The sequence below is a fragment of the Bemisia tabaci genome, chromosome 9 (genome assembly GCF_918797505.1).
Source record: "Bemisia tabaci chromosome 9, PGI_BMITA_v3".
Lineage (NCBI taxonomy): Eukaryota > Metazoa > Arthropoda > Insecta > Hemiptera > Aleyrodidae > Bemisia > Bemisia tabaci.
Genome location: NC_092801.1, coordinates 22,000,940 through 22,023,546, shown reverse-complemented (window position 1 = coordinate 22,023,546; position 22,607 = coordinate 22,000,940). Strand labels below are relative to the sequence as shown.

The 22,607-nt window shown below is 39.0% G+C and overlaps 1 protein-coding gene across 1 annotated transcript in view; it reads left to right on the top strand.

Moving 5' to 3' along the window:
• LOC109034713 (fatty acid synthase) overlaps positions 1-21,466 on the top strand; it is a 56,332-nt gene extending 34,866 nt beyond the window's left edge. Inside the window, exons 19-34 of the mRNA XM_072304123.1 lie at positions 874-1,038; positions 2,913-3,064; positions 4,292-4,471; positions 5,785-6,036; positions 7,024-7,211; positions 8,007-8,256; positions 9,654-9,830; positions 10,215-10,397; positions 12,531-12,901; positions 13,897-14,033; positions 14,489-14,742; positions 15,365-15,608; positions 16,422-16,741; positions 18,666-18,881; positions 19,445-19,666; positions 20,862-21,466. Of these exons, the coding sequence (XP_072160224.1) occupies positions 874-1,038; positions 2,913-3,064; positions 4,292-4,471; positions 5,785-6,036; positions 7,024-7,211; positions 8,007-8,256; positions 9,654-9,830; positions 10,215-10,397; positions 12,531-12,901; positions 13,897-14,033; positions 14,489-14,742; positions 15,365-15,608; positions 16,422-16,741; positions 18,666-18,881; positions 19,445-19,666; positions 20,862-20,984 (3,434 nt within the window). The 3' untranslated portion in view covers positions 20,985-21,466. The remainder of the gene's footprint in view (positions 1-873; positions 1,039-2,912; positions 3,065-4,291; positions 4,472-5,784; positions 6,037-7,023; positions 7,212-8,006; positions 8,257-9,653; positions 9,831-10,214; positions 10,398-12,530; positions 12,902-13,896; positions 14,034-14,488; positions 14,743-15,364; positions 15,609-16,421; positions 16,742-18,665; positions 18,882-19,444; positions 19,667-20,861) is intronic.
• The last annotated feature ends 1,141 nt before the right edge of the window (positions 21,467-22,607 follow it).

The following is a 22,607-nucleotide window of genomic DNA, read 5'->3' as shown; positions in this document are numbered from 1 at the left end:
CGTGGAGTTCCGTGGTTTCGCACTTTGGCCATCGACATGAAAATAAAGAGAAGACATAATCAGTTGAATTTTGTGTATAGTGTTTTAATTTTTTATCAGAGTAAATGACGGCGTGGACGTCGTGTGAAAGGTTGGCGACAAAGGGTGGAGGAGGAGATCAGAAGGTGCCAATTGCCTGATGATCTCTGGGAGGATAGGGGGCAATGGCGATTGGGCGTCGCAGAGCGCGAGGCGGCGCTGTAAAAGCGACTTTATGTATGTATGTATCAGAGTAAATGACAAATGGTCCATACAGAGTAACGTGTGCCTGTACAAGAAAACTTCAAATCACAAGTTGAAAAACGCCGCGCGAGTTTGAATAATCGTGTTAAATACTGCATTCGGCATGGAACGCGTGTTAAGGCCTGCAAGACTGAATGGATACTTCACGCATTGCGCGTACTGTGCGCGCAATTGGGTACGCTTTTCCTTTTTAACGTTGCCATGCATAAATACTCCCTCCCAGTCGATAAGTTCCACGAATTGACCCGGCAAGGGCTCAGAGAGGGTGGCAAGGGTGAAACCTTGCCGCAAGGTGACGGTTAGCTCACCGCAAGGTAATATTTACGTTAGAGTTGCGATTTATCGATTGTTATATCATTTAAACCTAGAGAAAAGGATCAATAAACAGGGTGTTCGCAGCGAACACCTTAATAACCGATTCTTTACCATAGGTTTAAATGGATTACAATCGATACGTCGCAATTCACGCCAATCTTCAACGAGGTTACGTTCTTTCGTTTTGGAAGCGGACGAAATGTTTGTCTTCTATCAAACTTTATCTTATTCGCAATGCATTTTCATAATTTTCTCCTGTTTGTATCCAATTTAAAGGTGCTTTTGGAGCGATAAAATGGAGCTCGAATTTGGCCGTCAGTCTTAACAGGATCATGAGCGTACATCGTTTGCATGAAACCCATAAAACCGCCAAACCTGTGAAATTAGCTTCAATAAGATTTTTGCATCTGAACCCGATGGAAATCAGAGCCAATAAGGAAGGTAAGCCTAGTTCCTTAAAAACATTTAACGAATTGATGACTATATGACATTTATAGGTAAAATAATACATTCTCGCCTACCCAATCATATATGTTGCAATAAGACAAACAATTCTTTAACATGTAGATTTTTTTAAGCGAAGTTTTCGTTTCTCTTGGAAAATCAATACATACGGAGTAAAGGTTCCGCGCAGAGTGGCGTTGTCAATTAAGGGCTAAGTTTGTATACGAGTCTATGTTACGAAAAAGAAAAGGTAGAAAACACGTAAAACATAAATTGCTTTTTGATCGAGGGCACTTTTTTTAACGCACGTATGGTTGGTTGGTTGATACATTTATTTCCAGGTGCTTTAACAGTACATAGGTCATTAACATCTTAGAAAATAGAGATCAATAGAAAAAAAATCAATTATACACTATGCATGAGTTGTACGATATGATCGTTTGTAGAAATGTGCAAAAAATAAACAAGACAAGGAAAGTTGTAAAAGGAGCTGTCAATAAATTCCGTCATAAATAGTGGAGGTGCAGTGTTCTTTCTTCGTGGATCGAAAGGATACGTTTGCTCGGGAGATCGGAAAAAATTTAGGAACGGCTATAAATACGACCGAAAGGTATTAGTGCTACCAGGAGGCCTCTTTGGCCACTATGCAACCCATCCATCAATAAACGCTCAGCGCCCTCACAACAGAGACGAACCCTAGGTACATTAATTTCAAGCCAGCAACTATTTTAACTCTCCGGATGTGCTGGTTGCATGTCAAAATCACGAAGGCGTTTTAAACGACGAAGTCCTAGCAAACAGTCCAGCAGCTGTGACCTGCTAAAATTGAGGTCGTCGCTCGTTTAAGACAAGTTATCGTCTTTCACCGCTGGTATCAGCGTTACCCGAATCCACCTGCGGGTCGATTATTGAAATTGATAGACAAAACCATTGACAAAGATGACAAAAGAGATATGTAGCGATCCCATTGGTTGAAACTGCTGGTCTTTACAGAGTAAGAGGAAAAATGATAGATTAACCGTCGGGTCTCTTGTCGATTGCCGTTAGTTAGTCTATTACCTACCTCCTTTGTCCATTGCAACCACCCGCTTCCATCAATAGGATCCCTGAATATCCATTTTGTCTTCTTTGTCTATAGGTTTGCCTATCAATTGCAATAATCAGCCCGCTGGGCACTACCTAGGAGAACTATCAATAGACGCAACGGCGCAATCACAGCAGTAAACGTATCTGCGGGCTGATTATTGAAATTGATCGACAAAGCTATAGACAAAGAAGACATAGGGCAGATAATTCGAATTAATTTGCGTAAGAAATTGTCTAAAAAATTAGAAGAATCATAGTCACAACATTTCCCAATAAAATGCATTTTATCGAAGGGAATTTGGCAACGCCTGAAGGTCCATGTAGCGTTTTTCCTTAATAATAGTGAACCAGCCAGACATTAACGCGACACTGTTTGCATTCAACATTGTTCTGCTATCAACCTCGTTCTCAGTCCGACCTACATCCATTCATCACACGAGTCCGTGACACCTCCTCCCCTCACCCGCTCTCCGACGCCGCACAGTAGATCGAGTCAATTGGAGAAGTCGGACAAAATGTGGAACCTTTAAAAGCTTATAACACCATTTATACAAAATTTTGAGATTTTAAAAGTGGTTCCATCGGTTTCCTCGTGGAATTTTCTTCAAGAGGCGTACCTTATTAAATTTAAAAGTGAAGAAAAAATCATCAACATTTGCGTTTTTAGTACAAAATTTCATGTACGACCTCTCTGAATGACTCAATCCACTGTCGTGCGCCGCTTGCATTATGAAATGAGAAGCTAATTCAATGATTACTAATTACCTTCGACCTTTTTTTGCCAGGTTCAATGGTCGAGTTTTGCATGGACAATCACTTGCGGCGTTTCAAGTGCAACGGCGTTAACTTGGATTACTTGAAAACAGAAGTTGACGTCAAGGATGAACAGTTTGTGGAGAGAATAAGCTTCGTTCCTTACGGCGAAACCTCTTTCATGGTATGTAAATCAGTGGCGTGGCGTGAATTTGCGATGTATCGATTGTTCTGCCATTTAAGCCTAGGATAAAGAATCGATTATTAAGGTGTTCGCTGCGGACACTCTGTTTATCGATCCTTTTCCAAAGATTTAAATGTAGGATCAATCGATAAATCGCAAATCACGCCACGCCACTGATGCTCACTGGGAAAACTAGTATACATATTAAAACATACCGACGGTGAAAGTACCAGCGGGCTGATTATTGAAATTGATAGACAAAGCGATAGACATAGAAGACATGGGGAGTATGAAGCGATCCTATTGGTTGAAATGGGTGGTTCCTATCAGAGTCCCTTTATACTGAGAGTCAAGACAACACCCCCTCATGGAGTTACTGACGGGAACAAAGATTACAGAAATTGAACGTTTTTTGTTATCTTCGATCGGCCCATTCTCAAATTCCTTTCTCCGTTCCTTCTCTCATTCCGTTTGTTCCTTGCCGGACCCGTAATTTCCTGGTCCATTTCCGATTATAATCTTTGCAATCGGTGAAAATGTAATCTTTATTCCCGTTTGTGACATTGTGGAGGCCTAAGATACGGGAACCCATCAGAAATGGATTCACATTGTCTTGACTCTCAGTATAAAGGGACTCTAGTTCCTATAGACTAAGGGAGTAAATGGACGTATTTCTGTCAAACGGAACTAAGCGCCAATTTAAGTTCCTTTTGAGGAATTTAGAATGCCGGATAGCGCGTTCTGTCAAACGGGACCTAAGCGCCATGGAAAAGCATTGCGAGTATAGGACGGAATGAGCCCGACGCCCGGTTTCGCCGCCAATCCAAGCCCCCCTCTACATTCCTCACCCTATGGTGCTTAGTTCCGTTTGACAGAAATACGTCCAAATGATGGACAAACTATAGGTCACTTGGATTGGACTCACATCAGGGTGCGACGATAATACGATGGAAATATTTCTGCCAAACGGAACTATGTGTATAAACACATGCACCCTGAGACCCATAAGAATATATACATATCAGGGCTCACGACATAATGCACATAGTTCTGTTTGGCAGAAATGCGTCCCGATGAGAGTAACGTGAGACGGAAGACAGAGTTACGGCAAACTGGCATCATACTAATTTCCTCCACAAAACTGTTAAGTGTTATGTTGATGATGTGTCATCCGGCTTACTTATTCTAGACATTTCTATTTATTTTTGTGCTTTATCCTTATTCTAGACGGAGGATGCATTCCTAGAGGCATGTCTCCAAGTCATCCACGAGAACTCCTGGACTCCGAGGACAACCATGGACAACGCTGTCATCGTGAATGTAGTGAAACCATCACCTGAGCATGATACTGATAGATTCGTTTGTATGCTCAAGGATGCAGCTGACTCACTTTATGATGAACTTAATGTAGAGCATCAACATTTAATTCCTACATGTGATTCAAGAAAGATGTAATGGTCTTCAGCATTAATTGCAATATTTTTTAGCATTTAGTCGAATTATGCCGATTTTGAACAATTGACAAAATGAGCTCCATGTGTCAGAAAGATAGGCAATATGCAATTCGATGAAAAATTGCAACTTATTCAAATTTCATTGCAATAAGTTTCAATAAATGGGGCCCCTTCAAATAGGAGCTAGGTAACGAGCACAACACTCAGCGGAATTGAAATATTTTTACCATACAACTGCTACTTATTACAATCTGTGCTACTTGGGATTGGAAAAGTAGCTGTAGCTGGGACCTCGAATGCACTATAAACGTTTTGTTACAGCGACGATTCTTTTTTCCTCGTGGAATAGTTCTACTCACACTCGGAGAGGCGGAACGCCCGAAAATATCAAATCAAGACGGAGTTGAGGGCCATTCAAATTTACAGTTGAAAAACGCGATATCGAAAAAAAAAATGTTTAAAATTAAAATCAGCCATTTCAAAGTAAAAATTTCCTGATTACAATGCAACTTTATGCTCTCTATTGGCACGAAAATGAACTAACGGTAAGCCATCCCCACGCTTTCTAATAGGCACCTGAAAGAATTTGCCGTCGAAATATCAGTCTTTTTCCCACGCAACGCGACAGAAGGTACTCACCAATTTTTCTTTCTGTAATTTAGGTTTTTTATTTAATTTACCGAAAAGTGTGCCTCCGTGGACTAACACAGAGCCTCTCTTCCTGTCACAGAAGGTGAAGAAATTGATATTTTGGTCAAGCATGGTAGTACTAATAATAACTAAAGAGTCAACAATCAAAAACAAACACACTGAAAAAAAATTCTCGGCGTTTTTACCAAGGTCCGTTGGTACCTTTACCATCTCACTTTTTTTTACCAATTATTGGTAATTTTACCAAGACAGACTGGTAAGCTTACCCGAAAACCGACATTTTTACTGTTTTTTCAGGTAAGAATACCACTTTTATTAGTAATCAATTCCCGGTAACTTTGCCATTTTATCTCGGTAATTCTACCACAGTCGATAAAAAATATTGGCAATTTTACCAAGGTCCAGTAAAATTACCGAGAAAGCTCAATGATTTTACCGAGATTTCTTGGTAAAATTACCAATTCCATAAATGGTAATTTTACCGAGAAAAAACTGGGATCAAATAGAACCCTGAATTCTTGGTAATTCTACCCTTTTCTTAGTAAATACACCGAGATTTTTTTCAGTGCATTTAATCTACCTTACTTACAATATTTTTCTTGAAAATTTGTACAGATTGACCTGAAGTTTAGAAAGCCGACGGATGAGATTCCAACGTCAGAGACTCTTTTGTCAGTCATGTCTGATGTCAATGACAACTTGAAACCGATGTGCTTGAATCATACTGGGAACACTTTCATACTCCGTATTTCCCACCTTTGGCAAAAGTTTAGCGTGCCCAATGGATCAAAGGAGATTTATGCGGAAAATCGTGCAGTTATTTACGAGCAAACTTTCGGCATAAAGCGACTCACCTTGTTGAAGAAGGTAAGCGTAACATGTTCAAGTAAGCACTTGATAATGCAACTTGAAGTTGCCCATGGCGGAAAGCGACAACGGCAAACGGACCAGTGACAAGGCGTGAATGATCGATTATCGATATTTCCCCATTTGAAGCTATGGTATAGAATCGATTATTAAGGTGTTCGTTGCAAACACCCTGTTGATCGATCCATTTCCATTGGTTTAAATGATAGATCAATCGATTTATCGCGACTCACCTTATTGAAGAAGGTAAGCGTTACATGTTCAAGTGCATGTTACAATTACATATTGAGCTCGTCGAGCCCGGTCGTTACCACTGACGTCACTGGCGCTTTATAATTTCCAAGCATTCTTACGGCCGTCAACTAACGAGCACACCCCTTCTTTCCCACCTGTCTCTGGTTTCGTTTAGCATAAATACGTCCATGTAAAGAAAACAGGAAAAATAAAAATGAGACAAACACCTTAAGACCGAAAAAGTCTTCGAATGTTATAATATTCCCGCAATTCCGCTTTCTCAATCGGTTATTTTCGTACAACAAAATTACATATGTATGTCGCCGGCAATTGGCAATCGCCGGAAATTTACAAGCCAGTGGTGAATAAATATAGAAAATCATAAAATTCAAAAATAAAAGAACAAGGTTAGAGTGCTTATTATGTTGCCTATAATGTGAATAGACAGACACTCTTCCATCTTTAAAAACATGACAGAAATATGCACATTCAGAAGAGAGAGCAGTGAACTCCGTGACATTAGTGGGTTAAGATCAGACAGACAACTAAACTAACATCGTGACAAAGCGTAGAGTATCACAAAAAATGAAGGCGCTTCAAGCCGAGCTCATACTTTTGAAGACCATAAACCTTAAAAATTGCATTATGCCGATGCGCATTATTGCGATTTAAATACATTGCTAAAGATAGGTAGGAAAACGAAATCTCTCTTTCTCTAATCCAAACTTTGCTCCTTTCCATATTCATCATTAGGTGGGTTCGTTCAAAACTCCGAGTACATGTCTAGTCACGAAAGACTGGCGTTCAGTTCTAGAGAAACTAAAATCAGATGCAACGCGACCCGGAGACAAAATTCACCTCGTCATCGACGGATCATCGCTTGCACTTCCACTTTTCCCAATGAAAGAGGTCTCGAGAGAACTTTTCGAATATGACGTCAGGTAAGAGATTTTGTTTATATTGCGCATACTCTTTCCATTTTCATCCAAGTATAAATCTCACAGAACATTCGGCGGGCTGATTGTCGAAATTGATAGACAAAACTATAGACAAAGGAGACATAGGGAGTGTGGAGTGATCCTATCGGCTGAAATGTGTGATTGTTAAAGACCTAGGGGGTAAATAATGGATTAACCTAAAGGGTCTCTGGTGGGTTGCCGTTAGTTAGTTTATTACCTATCTCCTTCGTCCAATGCAACCACCCGTTTCCACCAATAGGATCCCTTCATACCCCTTTCGATTTGGGGAATAAACGTAAAAACATGATCAACATGCATGCTTTTGGGAACTTTCTTTTGAATCCTGACGTGAATTTTATGAAGAAATCGTCGATTAAAAGGTCTCAAATATGCTTAAAAAGGTCAATCCGTCGTCTCCCAGACGAAAGAACGCAACTCCATTCCAAGGTTGCCAAATTGACTCAAACTATCCATTTCTTCTACAAAAATGTATGAAAAAATACCTGCATGCATCCATATGCGGACCCAGAAAATAGGCAACTTTGTTTTTTCTTGGTACGTTTTTGTGCAGTTTTTGTCCTTTTTTTTATTTGATACCTACATTTTGCATGAACCCTGAGGAAAAATCAGTGACACTCTCAATTAGAAATGTCCAAGATTTGCCCGGTTTAATGCACTTTGCGAGGGGAAATTTGTCAACACTGAAGTGGAGTTACGTTCTTTCGCGAGGAAAAGGACGTTCGACCCTCTCTGTTTTATTCATTCTGTTCCTTTCAGATGTTACCTGGTCTCTCAGTGTAAGAAGTCAGTCCTAACCTCGCTCGAGCGTATTTACCTGAAGCAAATCCAAAGAGACGTAGCAATCAATGTGTTGGTGAACGGGCGGTGGGGCTGTTATAGACGGCAGACGATCCGTGAAACAGCTATGACTCGCATTTTCCGTGGAATGTCACGTAGAAACTCCAAACTAAAGAACCTTGACGTTCGGTATATCAGCCTAGCGGAGACCGATTTCAATAACTGCATGGTAAAGTTTCTTGAGCAGTACTTAACTTTCCACGAGAGTAAATCGATGGCCGAAGTTCGAAACCACTATAGGACCTGTTTACGGGAGAATATTGCCAACTCAATCCTTTTACTGCGGAAAAAGTGTACCCCTCTCTGATTGGTCGGCTATCGTGGAGCCTCAAAGTTGGACCAATGGAAACTAACCGCAGTCCCTCCGCTCCTATTTTGGCTCAATGTAAACAAAACAACAAGATGGCGGAAAAGATCTACAAAGTTCTAGACGTGATCTTGGATGTGATAGACATTTTTTTATGTCCAATCTCTGAATTGAGTTCTGATCGAACTTCGATGAATATTTTGCTGAAAATGAAGCTTTGAATGTGATTATCGTTCATTTCTCAGCCGAAAATACGTGTTCCTCTGGGTTGGGTTTGTTTACATTGGGCCAACTTTGGAGCTCCATCATAGCCTAAAACGGATGAACCAATCAGTGAGCGGCACAGAGACTGCAATACTCTCTCGCATACAGGTACTCTAGAAACCACGAGTCTTTGTTTGCGACGTTTCAGACTTAGCGTCATACAAAATTTCATCTTTGGTAAACTAGTCAATGTAATTTCTCGAAAAATTCCCTAGGTTATCTTTTTTTACGCATATTATTCTATGTAAATTCATATTATTCTATATAAATTTTAACCTATGAATTTGGCTCCTGTTCTTTCGAAACATTTAAAGAGGAACAAAAATTTTGAAAGTCCAAAACCACGTATCTTGGTTCGCGACGTTGCAGGCTTCCTGACACACTTTATTTTTTAAATAAATAGAAAACTATTCCACGGCAAATCTTAAAAAGTGCCAGGATTTCTCCTCTCTGCACGAAGAAAGTTCTGCAAAAATATCAAGGAATTGTGCAAATTTTTTCTCCTTAATTTACCGTCGAAATGACTCTTATATTAGTAACCGGTCTTACAAAATCTTACTTAGCGGTATCAATTATTTTTCAATTATGAGTTTTTTGGTGCGAAAATCTTTCTCCTCGCAAACGGTTATGAATGAATAAAATTTGTAAGAGAATTAAAGAGGTCACTGAGGATAGATTTATGAGAAAATACCTGCATGGCATAGGTGGACCCAGAAAATTGGCAACATTGCTTTTCCCCCATTTAAACCTATGTAATCGTATCGATTCTTGTAGAGGCCAGGTGCTCCGACAAGAATCGATTATTTATCATAGGTTTAAAAGGAGGAAATCCGGTGTTGTCAAATCGATGGATCCGTCTCTACATGCATCCTCCTGTATCCCTCGCAGAATTGATGGAGCCATCGCAAAACCTTTTTGTCCTCAATGCGCTCCTACGCCTCTTTCAACTCATGTAACATCTCCAAATAATAATTAAAATAATTTTCTTTTGATAGGTTGAGAAAACTGTGTTGGATTATTCAGCTATCACATCCGAAGGAGATCGTGTGGTAGGCCTTGCCAGTGGTGACGTCAGAACAAGTGAGATTTCACCAGATCCTGAACTCCAGTGGAAACTGCCTGTCGGTTTTTCTCTAGAGGGGGGAACCACACTCCCATATGCTTTTACAATGGTAATGTACATCTCTTGTTTTAATCCAAATCAATAAACTCATAAGTTTCTTTGACACCAATTGGCATCGAAACTCAAAATAATCACAAATCAACCCTGATATTATTATAACAAATAAAGAAGGGAGATAAGTTTCCAAATAAAATCAGCTAAACTAGATTTATTGCATACTCTGTGAAGAAAATCGCTCCTAAATTCCAATTTTTAAGCTTCGGAGGGTTATTTTGTTCCCTCACATATATTTCACGGCAAGAAAACTCTAGTAAATGTACTACCATCCTAAATGAGAGGCTGTATATTTTAGGAGGCTAGGATTTCAAAATGCTCAAGTAATTTTGTATTAATCGTTCCTTCATAAACTGTTCCATTTGTTTGTGTTTTACAGGCAAATCTCGTAATGAGAGATCTCCCCGATCCAGGGGGCGCCAAGAAAACAGTTCTAGTCCATAGTGGTCATTCACCTATCGGGACGACATGTATTGCCATTGCTCTTAATGAAGGTCACTCAGTTTACACTACTGTTCCAGATGACACAGCAAAGGAACAAATCTTGCGGAACTTCCCTCAGGTTATCATTTTACTCGAATCGCAATAATTAACATGCATAACTATTCGATGGACCGTGATAAATTGTAGTACACATCAACATTTAACATTTTGTCATCGAATAGTTACGATAACTCTGGAAAAGGCTTGCAAATTTCCTTTTCATTTGGTATATTTTACTGCTAGAACTTGGAGACGTCATGTTTCAACTTATTCTTCAAACCAATGAAGTAATACTTGACCCATTCCTGATTAGATTTTAACTAAACGCTTGTGGCCGCTCTGCGGCCACTGGAAATATACTACATGCAAAAAATCGTAGAACGACCATGTTCAAATTATTTAAGAGATGAATGGATTCAAGACCGACGGAGGCACGCGAAAGAAAGCGTATTTATCTCTGATTGCAACTTAATGCACCACTTTTGTTTTATCCTTAATCAATAATGTTTTTAATAGCTACACACAGTTATTCTTTGTATTTGAATGAGAACCAAGATGTTGTACAACATTACAACACCTTGGTTCTCATTCAAATACGAATAAAATGGTGTTGTTCAAATCAAGCCTTATTAACAGTTATTCTGCAAAGTTTCCGCGAATTTTCCTAAATAATCTCAAATAAAAGCATCGATAGTATCGCTGCGACATTTTTGTTAGTTCTGTTTTCTTTTAACGCAACCAAAACAAATTAAATATCATCCGAGTTTCTAAATCGTTACAATGAGAATAATTTATAATTATGGTAAAAACCGAAGCAGATAGTCAAGAATGATTACACGTAGTCTTACAATTAGTTCAGCGGTGGCTTCACCGTGTCGCGCAAGCCAGACAGGTGCTAATATGCGTTTGACCGATAGCACTGCGTTTGGCGCATTGCGAGAAGTATTCACGCAGTCTTGTAGGCGCTGATATGCCTGTCACGCCGACCGCACTGTTTGACGCAATGCGTGAAGTATTCTTACAGTCCCGCAGGCGCTAATATGCGTTTGATACCGGCCGCACTGTGTTAGCCGCAATACTCGAACTCGCATTAGAATCGCGGCATCGAATAATGAGGCTTAAAGGATCCATGTTGTGTTTCAACGCCTTATGAGCATTCCAACGTTGCATCGTTTCCCCCGATGAAATATTTTTCCCGCGAAAAGTTAGGGAAGTTCTCTACGTTCGCTTATTTAGATTGAATGGACCATTTAATAAGGTGTGAATTTAAGCATTTTGATACATGATTTTTCATCGGTATTTCACGTAGAACACGATTCGCGCAACGAAAACTACTGCTCAACTCCTAGCTAAGATACTGACGTTTTTATTGCATTGATTGAATTGCCAGGTCACAAGAAAAACGATACCCTACGCGCGTCAAATTGCGTCAATGTCTGTACTACAGTAAAAGCTCGTTGAGACGAAATACGGTTAAGACGAAAATCCGCTTAAGACGAAATTTTTTTCGGTCCCTTGACACTTCCGTAAGAGTCAATGTAAAAAAAACACGGATAAGACGAAATTTCGAAATTTTGACCCGTAACCAAAGCCGGTTAAGACGAAGAAAAATTTCCGATTTTTTCCCCTGAAATTGGGTAAAAACGACAAAAAAGAGCCAATTCTTAGGGGAAATAGACTTAGTTTTACGTACCTTGACATAAAAAGAGTAGTTTGAGAGTAGATCGGGGGTATCCTCTGTTTTGCTGGATGACTGAGATGCAATCGACAGCTGACGATAAACCGATTTGCGTATTTTAAACAAATTCAAAATTTGGACTTCGTATTGTATAATATTTAAAAATTTAAAGCTAATAGATAATAATCTTTCAAAAAGTCATTCACTTAAAATAATATTTAATTTTAGTTTGTGTGGATTTTGAAAGCTGTCCGGATATTAAAACTGCTTCCAAATGGAGGCTGTTGAAACCTGTATCGTCCACGTCATTTTGACTGAAGAATGTCCTAAGTTTGTTGCGCAGTTGCCGCTTATGCCGAAAAATTTCGTCTTAAGCGGAGAACGGTTAAGACGAAAAGCCGCTTATGACGAAATTTTTTTCGGTCCCTTCATTTTTCGTCTTAACGAGCTTTTACTGTATTTCTATATAGGTACTCTAATTTGTACTTTTTTACAATGAATTCGATTGACAACCCACCCCAATTCGATTTCCAGATACCGGAATCCCAGATAACCGACTACAACAACAAGAACTTCTTCGTTCCGCTGATGATCGGGACAGGAGGCCAGGGAGCGGACCTCATCGTCAGCGACCTCCCACGGGAGCAGATGATAGCGTCCTGGCAGTGCATCGCTCGCAAAGGGTGCTTCGTGAACCTGAACGAGTCGGTCCTGGCGCATAACGCACCCCTGCCCATGCGCTACTTCGACGGGATGACCGCTTTCTACAGCTTCAAGAGCGCCGATCTCTTGGCGTTCGCCCCCGAGAGGAAGCGACGGCTCCATAAACTGGTTGACGATTGTCTGAAAATAGGGGGCATTGTCAAAATCCCGTATCGAGTCCTGACGCTGAACGAAACTGACAGGTTCGTCATAACTGTTTATTCTCGCAGAAAAAGAAATCAATGGAGAATTTATAGGTGTCTGAAATTTGATGAATTCCGTGTTTGATTAATTACGTCATCCAAGTGGGGGAAATTCTTGTGTTTTACGTAAAAATTAACGAATTAATTCTCCGTGTTCTCTTCCTCTTCTCCTCCTCCTCCTCCTTCTTCTTCTCCTTCTTTTTCTTCTACTCTCCGGATGGAAAAAACAAGAAAATGGAAAACAGCGAGAAGAGAGCCCTTACATTACTAACAGTTCTCGGTAAAGCTGTGAAAGCGCTAGAACGCAAATTCGAACTCAACTTTCCTACATCATAGAACTACAAAATTAAGAGGCTTTTGAATGTGTTGGCGCAATTCTAACAAGAAGTCTACAAGTGTCTACAACAGATTCGTTGATAGAGTCCGTCTACTTTAATGTGAAGGTGTATGTTACCATTATATTTTGACCTCGTGGGAGCTCGTGTTGCCTACACTAAAAATTGAAGGCAAACTAACATCCAAGTAGGCGCGTGTAATGTTACGATACACTATTCCACATCTTTCTCATTTCTTCCTTCTCTCTCCTGCATATTTTTTCTCCTATCTTCCTCCTCTTTCTCATTTATACTTTAATTTTTCTCATTTTTCCTTTTCTTTTTCTTCTCTCCGTCCTCTTCTTTTTATACTTCCTCTTCATTCTCTTAGCTTCTTTTTTTCTATCCTTCATCTTCCTGGTCTTATTTCTCTTTTATCCTTCCAATTTCCTTATTTCTCTTCTCTCACTCCCTATTTTCTTTCTCTCTCTCTCTTTCTCTTTCCTCCTTATTTGTCTTCTTCTTCTCCCCGCAAATGTCTTCATTTCCTGGGTTCAAAATCAAGATAGTAGTAGTGTAGTATCCATACTTCTTGCGGGATTCGACTTTTCTTTATTAGATATTTTGGTGTGCTCAGACAATAGATCTAGTTTTTATTTTTTTCTTTTTCTTTTTCCGCAGTGTCTGTAGCATAAATCCTACCCTCGGAGAAAAACTGGTGTTGAAATTGTTTACCGGCGAGAAACTCAACGAAGACAAAGAACGCTTGATAGAAAAGTCTGATTCACATGATGACAAAGGGTCTTCGGTCATTTTCTGTAAGTATCATCCAAATCATCATCGTAGGAATCTATATATTTTAAAAAAAGCTATTTCTTGCAACGCAGATCTAGATATTAGGTCAATTCTGGCGAATTTTTTTTCGACCTCTTAGAGATGCGTCTGAGGATTTGCCAATTCGATCCAGTTGGAGCCTTTGAAATTCCTCGATTAAAAAAAAATGAGAAAGGATTCGTATACGCATTCTATCAGCGCTTTACCTAAGATTATAACGATAAAGTACAAAAAGATTATATGCATGCAAGAACTAAAGGCCGCCCTCTTTCAAGTACTTCGTCCTTGCGATCCGTTTTTAACAGTGGCGAGGCGTGAATGATCGATTATCGATATTTTAAACTATTAGAGAGGAAATTGGCAACGCCTGAAGGCTTATACGGCGTCCTCCCTTAGCACGGCGATATTTACTTGACATTGTATACACGATTGCCTTCAGGTTCAACCATCCATGAGACGAGCAGCTTGGTCCAATGGTTAATTCAACGAGGTACTAAAAAACTCACGATCATAACACTGCATTCGAACGGTCGCTTGGACATACCCACAGGCATTAAGGACTTCTTGCGAAAACATAATGTTATAGTTTCAATTATACCAGGAGAGAAAATTCTGGCACACAATGAATCGGGAGAAATGTTGCGGAAACTTTTGATGACTGAGAGATTTGCCTCAATTTTCACTGTCTTCTTGGTGAGTCTGGCTTTCACCATTTTTTTTTCATCTTCACCGGCAATTTAATGGGACATTTGTACAAGATGACGGAAAACTGTCTTACGTTTTGAGGGAAGCTCAGCCCTTTTTAGTCACTTTTGATACTATTCATGTAGCTCAAATAAAAATAAGTTCTCGAAAATGGGATATTTTACAGCAGAAAAAAGAACAGAACGTGCAGTGTGCCCAATGTCTAACTTCTCTAAAATTTATACCATGCTAAGGATATAGTGCGATTTTCTTTTTGTTTAGCTTATTATATTTTATCAGAGTACCTGCGCTTCTCAATTTTTTTCATTTTAATCGAGATTCATTAAAACTCACTTCCTTTTTGGATCTCGGATACTTTTATTGTAAATAATGTGCGATCTCTTCCGAGAATTTCTACCCGTCGATGACCTTAAGTTTTTCCTTCAAGGAGCTCACCAATCATGTATAAAAAAAGTTGAAATTTTTACTTTAACATCCAACTGATCCCTGATCGCTTTGAATTTTCTATTTGGTCTTCGATTAGTTAAGTCGCCATAATTCGATTCTGCTCAGTGTAGCCAACCTAATATTGTGGCATATCTATTTCTATTAAAAATATTTTTCGATGCAGGGACAAAATACCACCGTCCTAAACTACATCAAACAAGGTTTGGAGGAAATGGATCAGCAAATTCCCATCGTTAATATAGATGGTGAGCCTGGAATTGGTGCGGTCCCTACAGGAGTAATTTCCGTGGTAGTTAATGAAACTCCTAATTATGGAATGGCTCTTGACCACGCAATGCTGAGTTCCGACACTTCCTCTGTATACGTCGTTTCTAACAGGCCAAGACCTCGAATCAAAAATCATACAGGTATTTTTCCATTTGCACGAATTTCGAATTTGATCGTAAATTTTAGTTACAAATTAATGATATTAAGAATTTAGATAATGCTTTCATAAGTGTAGCTCTTATATGGTTTATATAACCCCCACTCCCCCACTAGCTTCATTTCGCCCCTTCCTTCAAAGGAAAATCTGACCTCAAAACCAGTAAATTTGCGGGTTCCAATACATAATGATATGAGGAAAAGACCTTTGAGCCGTATTAAAGGGCTATTGGTATGAGAGAGAATTTGCAGGTGTCTGAAATTTGATGAATTTCGTGTTTACGTGGAAACTACTGAATGAACTGAACACGAGGATACCCTTGGTTCATGAATTGAACAATTATTGGAGAAGGTATGACAAAATGATCTAATCTGCTAAAATACGTGTGTTTAAATGGGAAACGCCGCCAGATGACGTCACTCACTAGGCGGTGCATTTTCTCACTTTTAAATCGATTTTTATACTTTTCCCATATCAGGAAAAAATTATAAAAAATACTGTAAAATCAGCTCTTTAAGCACTTTCAGATGAAGCAATAAAAAATTTACATGCAAATTCTCCTTTGAGTCAGCTTGTGTGCAGCCAAAGTTTGCGTTAGGATAGCATTAAAACACGTTTCAAAGGAGGAAAGAGGCTTGAAATGAAAATCCTTGAGATTTTCTGTTAAAACTCCTGGAAGAAAAGTAACAGGAAACTTCGAGGAAACTGTCAAACAAGTTGTTCATGGAATTGTAGCCACCAATGAATTCTGTTTTGTCAAATGATTCATGCGTTTTACATTGTGTGTATCATCTAGAATCTACCGGGGTTCAAACGGAAAGTATTACGAACTTCCTTCCCTCTTCTGTGAGAGACATGGAGGAAATGGGAAGAGTTTTGGCATCAAGAGACGCCACCTGCAATGCTCAAACTGTGGCTAAATTCATTCCGACCACATCCCGGGCCCCACCTCTATCAAGTAAATTGCACGCAGACATTCAGCCTTTGTTCATCATCCCAGCTTTCTGTGAAACAGAACTGAGGCCCCTGATCTCTAAACTCATGTACCCGTGTTTCGTGGCTCAAATAAACCCGGATGCAAAATCTGTCAATCAGATAGCTTCAAGCCTCCTTAAGGTAAGAGACAAAATTCTGATAGATTGCTAGACATTGGTTTTCATGACCTCTCGATGCTTGGTAGCAGGAAATTCAGGAGGCTGCACTGCACTGAGGATTGGCCAGACAAGGTCGAAACGCGTCTGCAGTTGCCTTCCTGAGTGGACTACGTAGTGTTGCTCCAAACTGCGTATCTCTTTGAGGGAAATTTGTGCTTGTGTGTGAGCTTTTTCCCTTTGTAATGAGATATCAACTTTAAGCTGAACTTTTTAAGCACGTTGGCTAAAAAACTCCATTATCCCGTCTTACGACCCGTGCGTTTACCGCAATCAGCTTGTGTGCTAGACATCAGCACACAAATTAAGCACTAAAGTATGAACTTTTCATAGAAACTTCACTGTCTGACACCGACAAACTAGGAATAACCAACGATTGCAGCGCGCACCGTGCTGTACGCGCAATGCGTGAAGTATCCAGCCAGTCTTGTAGGCGCTTAAACGTTCCACGCCGCGCCGCCGCGTCGACTGCACTGTATTTAGCGCAATGCGTGAAGTATTCGTGCAGTCTTGTCGGCGCTAATATGCGTTTAACGCTGGTCGTACTGTGTTTGGCGCGATTATTCAAACTCAATTTAATGAATTTTCTATTCCATAGAAAAGGTTGAACATATCACAATTTTTCAGAATAAACTTGTGGGTGAGAAATAAAATGAGAAAAACTTATATAATAACCATCAGATTCAATGGTGCTTAAGACTAAAATTCAAGAAGCGAGGATCAAAAAGATTTCATATCATTGCAACGTTTCAGAAAGGTTTTGCTTATTTATTTTTTTTTCAATTTTTAATGATTGTATATTTCACATAACAATTGTCAGAAAATGTTTGTCATATCACGGAATACATTCCCAAAAAATTTTAACGTTAAATTTTTAGTGCATGAATCAATTGGTGTAAACGATTTTGCAACATTGCGATGCGATTAAGCGTGTTCGGCTGTCACTTCTTCCTGGAATAGCATTTTGTTAGGAAAATGTTGAAATGAGGTTGGAATTATTTTTCTATGTTCTTTTTAACCATGCTGCTGCGATTGTTTTGCATTATTTTATCAATACATGCCGAATTTAAACTACCAGACATAAAATGAGAGGCTTGGAGGACAAGGCGCATAAGTGCAGTTTTTGGAAAATTGAGGATTTTATGATTGGTAGTAAAACTGGTCTAAATGCATATACTATGAAAAATTTGCCCCCAAAATCCATATTTTAAGCATAAAAAAGTCAGTTTGAAGTTTCTTTCCGCCATAAGGATCCATGTAATTTCAAAACTTCAAACATCTACTTCTCAAAACGGCAAAAACTGCACTTATGCGCCTTGTCCTCCAAGCCCCTCAAATAGATTATTTGTATTGCAAAGAAAAATTGCAACTTATTTCAATTTACACGTAACAGATTTCATTAAGTGGAGCGCCTTCAATTCGTAAATAGGCAACATACACTACACTACGATACAGCACCAATACTTGGATCACATTTTGCAAAGAGGAACCTAGAGCATTTCGATGTTGCTAGGATTGTGCAACTTACAATCGTTGCAAATAAAATCCTGAAATGCAAAAACTTAAATTTACAAACGTAATTTTCGTCTTGAATTCATAGTTTATTGGGGTGAAATTTGTCCAATTAATCAGCTTATATTTTCAGGATAAAAAAGTTGCACGATCAAACATTGGAATGCTCTTGGTTCTTCCGCGCAAAATGCAATCCACTTATGACTTTTGCCATGCAATTGCAATTTATTGCTACCTCTGTTCTCTGAGTTCAGTTGTTGGAAGATTTTACCCTTTGTTCCAAAGAAGTTTGAATATCAGAATAAACTAAAAAGTCGCCGAACATGCGCTAGTTTTAACATTATCGCTGCTCAAGTTCTCCATTTTACTAATTTCAGTCGATGACAGAAATCCAAAAAAGTGGGCCCTATTCATTGGTGGCCGAGTCGTGGAATGGTGGATTAGGGGTGGTCCTCTCACGACTATTCTCTGAAATAAACCAAGAGGTCACATTGTTCCTTCTTCAAGGGTTGCCCGACCGAATGCAAAGGATGCTTCCTGCGGAGAGCACCCAATCCTCTCTCGACCAGTTCCTAGCCAAAGTTCTGTTTCGGGTATGCTCCATAAACAATACATTTAGTTGTAGAGTCACTTAAGTATAGCTGTTTGGAATGTTTCAAGTCAGTAGGGCACTACTGCCGTGCTAAGGAAGAACGCTGTATGAACATTCGAGAGTTGCCAAATTTTTGTTCGATAAAATGGTTCTTTTTGAGGAAAGCTATGAATATTTCTCCTAGAAATTTTCAGGAACTTTTCAAGTTCATATTAGCTCATTTTGCAATAAACTCAGAGGGGGGTTTCAAAAGAAATTCGGTGCCATCGATGCTAATGAAATTTGATCAATTTGACGGCTAAATATAAGTAGATGATTGGTGAGACGGGAGCGGACAAAAGCTCCAGAAAAGTTGCGAACTTTAAAATAAAATTCGTTCATTGCTCGTGATCATCGATTCCAACGGTTGGGTAACCGTTGTAACCGTTGTAACCGGGTAATATCCGTTGATGTAGGTACCTCAACGTGTTAAAACGTTAATACAGAATTCTTTTCTCGTATAACTTACTCTAAAAAAAAACTTTACCCTCATCTCTTAGTAATTGTTTTTGTTTTGTTTAATAGGAACTAAATCAGTCCGATGACAAACTTACGGACACCCGCACTGCCATAAATTTATTACCAGACGACTACAACAAAATTCATGTACGGAGAGCTGTTAGAACTATTCAGAGAACTTTGCGATTTTCGATGGATTACGGATCCGTAAATAAGTTACGGAGCGAGCTGTTAGTATTCGAGATGGCGCAAACGAACAGTCAGTTAACTGACTCAGATATCCAACAAGTAAGTAAGCAAACATGTGACGGTAATAACCGATGAAATCGAGTGAAGATGTTGACTCTACATGAGTCTATGGCCTTTTGTAATTTTGGGTTCACATTTAGCCCTCTTTTTTCCTTTAGGAAAAGTGGTACCTTCTCTATACCGTATGTATACTCTATACCTCTATATGTATACCGTATGTTCCTTCGGGAAACATACTGATCAAGAACCAAAATTTTTCCCAACATAAACTGTTCAATTGTTTTCAATTTGCCTTCAATTACGGCTGCAGAAATTGTTGTTACAAATATGTTGTGCGTGCTGGTTTCAGGTCATTACATACTCGACCCTTTGAAGGCGTTTTATGTGCGCAAGTGGCGCATTCTATTGGAGGATAAACATAGTATGGATCGGGCGATTCATTTAATCTTAACATTCTTGGTTATTCTCCAACAGAGAGTGCTACGTGCGAACATAAAACGCCTTCAGAGATTCAAGTGTGTAATGAGCTGAAATCGGCACGCACAACATACTCATAACAACAATTGCTGCAGACGCCGTTGAAGGCGAAGTATGGTATTTGGAATCTTGGGAGAGGAAATTGCAGTATATGTGAACTGTGAAAGTTTGTCGCTGGGAACCAGCCACTGATAAACAATAAAACATTTCTGGTAGGCGGGAAAGAATTTATTATAGACTGATTTAGTGACTACATCATTCGATGTAATATCAAACTCTTGGTCCAAACCAAAACAAACTAGCATAAACTACTAGCTGTACCTACTACTGGCTGTACTACTACTAGCTGTAACTACTAGCTTTAACTAGCTGTACTCATGAGTTAATTGTGTTACTGCATTAAAATGTAGTCATTGACCGGTCAAAAATCAATTTAAGACTCATCATACACGAGAGCCTTCGATTGTAAGAGACACTTGGACGCATTTTAGCACCATGGCGCGAAGGGTACGAATCAGAAACACGATTTTGTGTTTGTGTACATTTGAACCAAGGGTTCGATATTATATCGAATGACGTAGCCACTAAATTAGTCTATTTATAGGAGTTTGGGGTCAGAAATTTGTTATTTTACGTTTATTTTTTTGGGTTTAATCCGAGGTTCGTAAGGCCTCGCTGGGTTGGACCGCGTGACTACTAGTTCTTAAAGTATGCATTTCTTTACTCCTATTTTAATATCCTTGGTTTCTCTTAACAGATGTCCGAGAAAACCACGAAAATCGTTCGTTCAGACAGGAGAACGTTCAAAGAAATGCTGGCGGACCCTCTCGTGCACTCAACAATTAACGAAGAAACTCCATTCCGGTGGAGCTACCAGTGATCCGACTCAACGTCATACCTCGTTTTTGGAACCATCTCAGTTATTAATATAATAAGTTATTCGATTCGTTTATATTTAAGAATCCCAGCACGACATTTAAAATGAGAATAGCCTATCGTTAGTGAGACTAGAAAAACCATTAATTATGGTGTGCGATTTTGCAGACTTCCCGTTGTGCATTCTTTACTCTCCTGGGATGAAAATTTGTCCTCGTTGTTTTATGAAATTTGGAGAGACTTTTCCTGGAACTTTTCATGGAAATATTCTCAGAAAATTTCATTCTTGTGAAAAAATGAAGTATACGGGCCGGAATGTCTAGACCGCGCAATCTGAATCCATATCCGTGTATTTTTAGTGTCATAATCGATGAACTCTCATTTATTCTGTACAGAAATACGACTTTTGTAAAGTTTTTTTTTATTAAAAAAGAAGAAATAATTGATATTTTTACTGATTAAATTTTCTCGAAAACACTGCATTTGTGGTTTCCTTGTCATTCCCAAATTGAAACCTCTCGATTTTGCTCAGAATAACGATCGCATAAGCCGAAGAAAGAATAATCGCACATCAAGTTGTGCCCTTATACATAGGATAAAATCCATTATTGTCTTCGAAACTAAAATTATTAGGTTAGTACACGATACGGCTCTAAACATGGAGTCTGGTGGTGTTGTTTCTCGTGAAGGCAACGCTTAACCTGGCTCACACAAGAGCTATTTAAACAGTGCAGGCCGGGTTGCATCTTATACTTTTTGAAGGAGTTTCAAAACTGTCACGTGGTAACGAAATGACCACCACTACCACCAGAGATCAAAGAAATTATGCATGTATGCATTCCTCATGTTTCCTCTTCAAAATTTCACGTGGAACACAATATGCGCTACAAATATACTGAAATTAACTCTTAACCAAGATATTAACGTTTTTATTTACCACTGATTACGAGTTCGCGATCAGAATGGAAAAATATGGAGGTAACTTCACAGATCAGGCTATACATGGAATTTTGAGGAAGGAATATGATGTGTCAGAGCTTAAATTCGCATCTTGGCTATTCAGTCCATTAAAAGATGACGAAAACACACATTGTAACTTATATCGTTTAATATACCGTCATTATTCAAGATGCATCTCGATCATGATAATTTATCAATTATCAAATTTATCATGATACAATTAGAGTTGCGTCTTTAATAATGACGGTATATTGGACGATATACCTAATTGAAGACAAATTGAGGCGGAGTTCAACTAAAGTTTTATGAAAAAAGCCATTGAGCTCATTGAGGTAGGAATTAAGAAGAACTGACTCTTGAAATATCTTAAATTTCAAATAATATTGTGCGAATAAGTGCGAATTAAATGCGAATAATTTACATTGTCTAAAAAATTGAAAAATAAATATTCGCAACTTTCCCAATAAATCAGTTCTTTATCAAAGTAAATTTCGCAACGCGTTATGGTTCGCACGACGTTTTTCCTTAGCACGACAGAATTTCTGACTAAAATGATTCCAATTTTTGCGAGTAATCAAAAGGAAATTCAATGGAAATCTCATGGTAAAATCCCGAACTGTTCACCAGTAAAAAAGCAATTAACGAGTAGAGATCCTGCAATTGGACG